This window comes from Neomonachus schauinslandi, chromosome 1 (genome assembly GCF_002201575.2).
Source record: "Neomonachus schauinslandi chromosome 1, ASM220157v2, whole genome shotgun sequence".
In the NCBI taxonomy this organism is placed as follows: domain Eukaryota; kingdom Metazoa; phylum Chordata; class Mammalia; order Carnivora; family Phocidae; genus Neomonachus; species Neomonachus schauinslandi.
This window is the reverse complement of record NC_058403.1, coordinates 1,159,877-1,165,259: the sequence shown is the minus strand read 5'-3', so window position 1 is coordinate 1,165,259 and position 5,383 is coordinate 1,159,877. Positions and strand designations below refer to the sequence as shown.

Genomic DNA, 5,383 nt, shown 5'->3' with positions numbered 1-5,383 from the left:
CCCCCCCCACCCCCCCCGCATCCTCAATGGGCTTGGCAGGCAAAGGGCTGACCCATGTCACACTTGGAAAGTACTAGGGAGTGGGGACCCACAAAGTCCCTGGGGCAGGTGGCATTTGTCAAGTGGCCCAGCACTGGCACAAGGACAGCCTCTTACTGGCCTGAGCCTAGTGTTGCCTGGATGCCTTCCCAACAGCCTAGTGTGTGGACAGGCCAGGTCCAGGCTGCCGGGGAAACACAGGAACTGTGCCCGGATCTGGATCCAGGTGGCTTCAGGGCAGCTGCTTCTCTGAATGGGCAGGCTCAGCTGGGCCCCCGAGCAGCCAGGACAACTGGGGTGGGGGCCAGAGCCATGGGAAGGGCAGGAAGGATGCAGAACAGCGGGAGGAGGGAGACCCAAAATCCAGGAGGAAGCGCGAGAGCCCGATCCCTGGCAACACCTGGATGGGCTCTGAGTCCCGCCCGAGGGCAGGGCAGGGGCCTTCCCTAAGGAGGGCACCTGGCGATCCCAGGGCTGGATCCCAGGGCTGACGGGGGACAGGTGGGGCCAGCCCTGTGAGGAATGCTGTGAGCAGTCCCGGATGGGGGCTCCCCATCGGGCACCACACCACAGGACTCAGCCCAGGCAGCTTGATGTAAGGGAATCATCGCCTGAAGGTACAGAGCAAGCCGACCCCTCCCCAAGGCATCTGCTAAGGCAGGGAGGACAGGCGTCCCACAGCAAAGAAGCAGGAAGGACGGTCTGGCGGGACCAACACTTAAAACCCCCCCGTAACAGGACACCATGAGCGAAGTGAGGGGACCAGCCCAGACCGGGAGAAACAGGTGACATACAGGCAGTCGGATCCCCCAGGGCAAGCCCGAGGCAGACAGCCCGCAGGATGATGTGGAGGCTGGCCCAGCAAGCACGGTGACCGCCAGGTGACAGCCAGGCCCGGCCACGCACACCAAAGGAATACATGCCGCCGACAGCAAGCTGGCTCCCCGCGCAAGCCGGCTCCCCGCGGCTATCAGATGGGCAGAGATCGGCGGCGCCAACCCGCGGCTGGCGAGGGAAGCACGCAGCCAGCCACACACGCAGCAGGACCGGGAGTCCGAGCCCGCGCACCGAACCCGCACACCGACCCACGCACGGCTGTGCCCTGGACACCTGAAGCAGCATTTCCCTCTGGGGTGACAAACTGGCCGCCGCCTCAGCACCAGGGGAACCTGCGGTTCAGCCCCTAGAGTGTGCCGAGGTCAGAGCAGCCTGACTGGGTGTGGACAAGTGTCCCCGGGCAGCGCGGTGGGGAGATGCTGCAGAGGCCGTCCTGACCCCACTCGCCTGCACGTGTCAGACAGAAGCCAGCTGCCCCCCACCCCCACCCCGTAGGGCCCCTGAGGGTCTGGCCTCATTTGCACAGCAACGCCAGAGCACTTAAGAATTCCAAGGTCTGCAAGGGGGAGGGGTCAGGCTCTCAGAGAAAGGCAGGGCCTCCCAGAAAAATCCAGCAGCTCAGTGGGACCCAGGGACACGCTGGAGGGGACGGAGGCTGAGGGCGGGGGCTGAGCTGGACCAGGGAGCACAGGTAGAGCGAGCCTGGGGCCAGGCTCCGGGGCAGGAGTGGGGTGGGGACCTGAGCTCGGACAGAAGCCCAGACAGAAGGGCCAGCCGGTGCATTTTATCTACCAACAGCCCTTCGGCTCTTTTTGTTCTTCAGATAAGGAAAGCACTAGGGATAAAACCCATTGCTGCTTTCACTCCTCTACGGCCCCAGGGTAGAAGTTATTAGTCAAGTTTCAACCAGGAGATCTTTGTCCTTCCCACCAAGTAAATTCCTTGGTCCTCTCTTCAGGCAAATGGCTGTTAGGTCTCTGCTGGAAGCAAGCCTGCCTCCCAGGCGAGCCCTTGCGGTTCCCCGCACTCTTCCCCAGACCCTCAGCGGCTGCCCTCACTCTTTGGCCTGGTTAGGAAGTCAGAGTCTGGCCCTCCGTGTGAAGGTGCCCCTTGAGGGGTAGGGGGCAGGACCCCTCACACCACACAGCCACCTAACCTGGCAGGCTCAGCTGCTCTCAGGCCGGGAGCGCCCCTGCCCACACCCACCCCCCCGCAGGCCGTGCCGCCCCCCCGCAGGCCGTGCCGCCCCCCCGCAGGCCGTGCCCACGCACCTGTTCCCGTGTGAAGTTCTTATCGGGGCCCAAGAGGTAGGGTGTGATGAAGCTCTCCCCGGGCCGCAACTGCACCATGAAGCCGTAGAAACACAGATAGAACACCAAGCACCTCCAGGACTTGAGCTCAGGGTCCGGCCCCGGCTCCGCGGGCATCTGCTTCTCCGCCGCGTGGCTGGAGGGCACCATGCTGCCCAGGCCCCCAGCAGCCCCGGACAAGACGATGATGTTCCTGGAAGATGAGCCCAGGGTCAGGGCAGCCCACCCAACAGCCCTCGGACCGGCCCCCTCCTCCCCAGAAACTCCAGTGCTCTCTCAGGTGGTCAGGATTCAATGGCCACACCCACACGGGGAGGGGGCCCACGCGGCCTAGCCTGTCACCACCTCCAGGAGCCAGCAGGTTGCTGCACCCCATACCCCACCACCCACGGAGGCTCCTTAAATATCAATCAATTCAAACCAAACACAGCTTCAAGTCCAGTCTTTCAGGCACACTCATCTCAAGGGCTCCCAGTGGGGTGGCTGTGGCTATGGGCTGGGCACGAATTCCTCCCCAGGAGAGGTCCCAGGGGCGCAGCTGGTGTCACGCACCCAGCTAGGGCTACTGGAGTGTCACCCGGCCCCGAGATGGCTCAGGGCGTATGGGCTGGGAGAGGCCTGCTGGGACACCGGGCCACAGCTGGCCACAGCGAGGGTGGCTGGTGGCCCCAACCACAACCTGGGAGTGCCGTCCCAGCAACCTCTGGGGGGGGACCCCATGCACAAGACTGGGGATGTGGCAGATGGGGTTTGCAGGTAAAGCTGACTGTGGGTGAGGAGGGCAGGAGCGTCCGGGGGCAGGGGCGGGGGTGACAAGGTGACAGAAGGGACCACATGGGACAGAGGCCCAGACCTTAAGGCTCATGACCCTGGCAGCCCCTGAGGCTCCCCTAAAGAGAAGCAGCTAGAGGCATGGGCTGCCAGGTGGCCCTGTCCAGCCCCGTGTCCCCCAAGGGCAGCCTTACCCAGGGGCACTTTGGGTAGAGCCAGAAGAAGCATTAGTTAGACCGGTAGAGGTCACATGGGGAGAACTCTCCGTCCAGAAGGCTCCCTTTGATGCAGGTGTGAACAGCACCTTTCCAAAACCCACTAAACCTATTCTAACAGAGAGGACCAGGGATCAGATCTACCTGCACGTTTCCACTGTTTATCTCTGTTACTGTTTCTGTATGTCAAGTGATACTGCTTTTGCGTTTATGGCATTGATATAAAGTTCCTCTATAAGTGAGTAAGTCAAAAGCAAGCAGCCACGAATTGTGTCAGGTGAAGCCGTGCCAAGAGGACCTGTGGAGAAACCCCCTCCAATTCCCAGCAGTGGGCACAAAAAGTTCCCAAGATGTGGGGCCAGCTTTGCAGGGCTTGGCGGGTCCAGGGACCCCTAGGAAGCGCCACCAGATTCCCCGCACATGCAGCTCAGAGACCGTCCCAGCAGGAAGTGCTCCCACACTCCTCCCAGGATGAGGCCCAGAAAAGCCAGGGGACTGCAGAGGACCCCCTCCCCACCCAGGACCATGGATGGCAGACGGCGTCCTCACACCAGGCCTGGGGCCTCAGCAAAGTGAACTGTGGCCCAAAGAGCAGGACTGTTCCCGCCTTCTGGGGCCCCTGCAGGAAACTGTCCTATCAGGGATGCAGGCCAAGGGCTCCCGAGGACAGACTGGTACTCACTTTTGCAAACCACTGGGAGCTTGCACAAATGGAAGGGAGGGCCCCAGGGCCTGCCACAGGCAGAACCACTCACACCTCAGGGTGCACCCCCAGCCCGAAGACTCCCCTCAAGCTCACTTCCCCACTCCCAGGTACACTCCCTAGACGCCAGGGCAACCCCACACCCACCCAGCTAAGCTCTCCAGCACGGGGTGAACAGCCAAGAATCCACCTAAGCCCGGGGTCCCCGGGAGTGAGTCCCCACCCCCCCCCCCCACCTCCATCCTCAGGAGTCCGAGGACTTGGCCCTCCTGTTCAAAAGGTGTCATCTCCAGAAGCAATGGGAACTTCCCTTACCTGGTGTACCCTGAATCCTGGGGCAATGGCGGAAGCTTCAAACACCAGCACCAAACACACTAACGTTTTTCTGTTCTGTATCCTGGACTCCTATAGCTTCCGAAACCGAGGAGAAGTGCTTCTTACACTACACAGAACTGTCAGAAACTCCAGCTCTGGGCTCTGCCCTATGCAGCTATCCGAAGGTCTGGGTCACGGCCCAGGACTCTGCACCTTAACGCGTCCCACAGGCGTGTCTGAGCAGGTGAAAGAAGAGCACAGCACCCCAGGAGACACTGCCTCAGGATTCCTGGCCGGACACGCAGAGCTCCGCATCCAGTACTCCCAGGGAGCATGGCATGCCCACCCCCAACCAGTGCTCAGAAGGGCCCCCAGGAGTCCTCCAGGGTCACAGCAGAGGTAGACCAGCCTCAAACCCCAGAAGGACAGGCATGCAGGGAGCCGCCCCAGGTGCTGGCCCGAGAGCTCACAGGTTAGGGGGAGTGTCTGCAGAGACAGTGTCTCAGGGAGCTCCTTCCCTCCCAGCCCACCCCCAGCTCCATCCCTGCAACCTCGGAACACTGCCCAGTGCAGGGCGCAAGCGGGACGAGCTAATCCCCCACCCCCCCCCAGTCCCCCCGCCCCCCCCCCCCCACATTTCATAATGGTGGGAGTGAAGGAGAGGCCTCCCCCAGCTGCTGGGGAGAAGCCCAAGCCTCTGAGGCCACCTGTTCTTTGAGCACATGATGCTAAGGGCCCCTGTGTCCCCACAGCTCACTGAGCCCTGGGCTCGGTGTCCCACACACACGTCTCGCCTCTGGGGACCACACTGTGTTCGCTCTACACTTGTAGCCCATTCGCAGGCGTGGGGCTCCCCCACAGGGCCAGCGCACCTGAGGTCTCCAGTTCCCAGCAGGAGTCTCCTCGGAAGAGCAGCCCTCCCGCCCACTGCATCGGGCACCAGAAAGGGGAACTCAAGCTCTCCTCAGCCCGGGCGCCCAGGACCCGCTCTCCAAAATCATGAACGGAGATGCTCACCCTGGACAAACAGCACGTTTACTGCCCCACGGCTGGCCGAGCCTCACCCTGCCCCATGCCAAAAATGGCAGAGAAAAACACCGAGAAGCACAGAAGGTACCAGATCCTTCAAAATTGGGCACCTGCATTTCTGCTTCAGACATTTTTCCTGAGTGTTGCTTAGAAAATCTGCCCCT

The 5,383-nt window shown here is 62.1% G+C and overlaps 1 protein-coding gene across 1 annotated transcript in view; it reads right to left on the bottom strand.

Moving 5' to 3' along the window:
* SLC19A1 (solute carrier family 19 member 1) overlaps positions 1-2,336 on the bottom strand; it is a 15,667-nt gene extending 13,331 nt beyond the window's left edge. The window contains exon 1 of the mRNA XM_044913266.1: positions 2,148-2,336. Coding sequence (XP_044769201.1) covers positions 2,148-2,336 — 189 coding nt within the window. The remainder of the gene's footprint in view (positions 1-2,147) is intronic.
* Between the last annotated feature and the right edge of the window lie 3,047 nt (positions 2,337-5,383).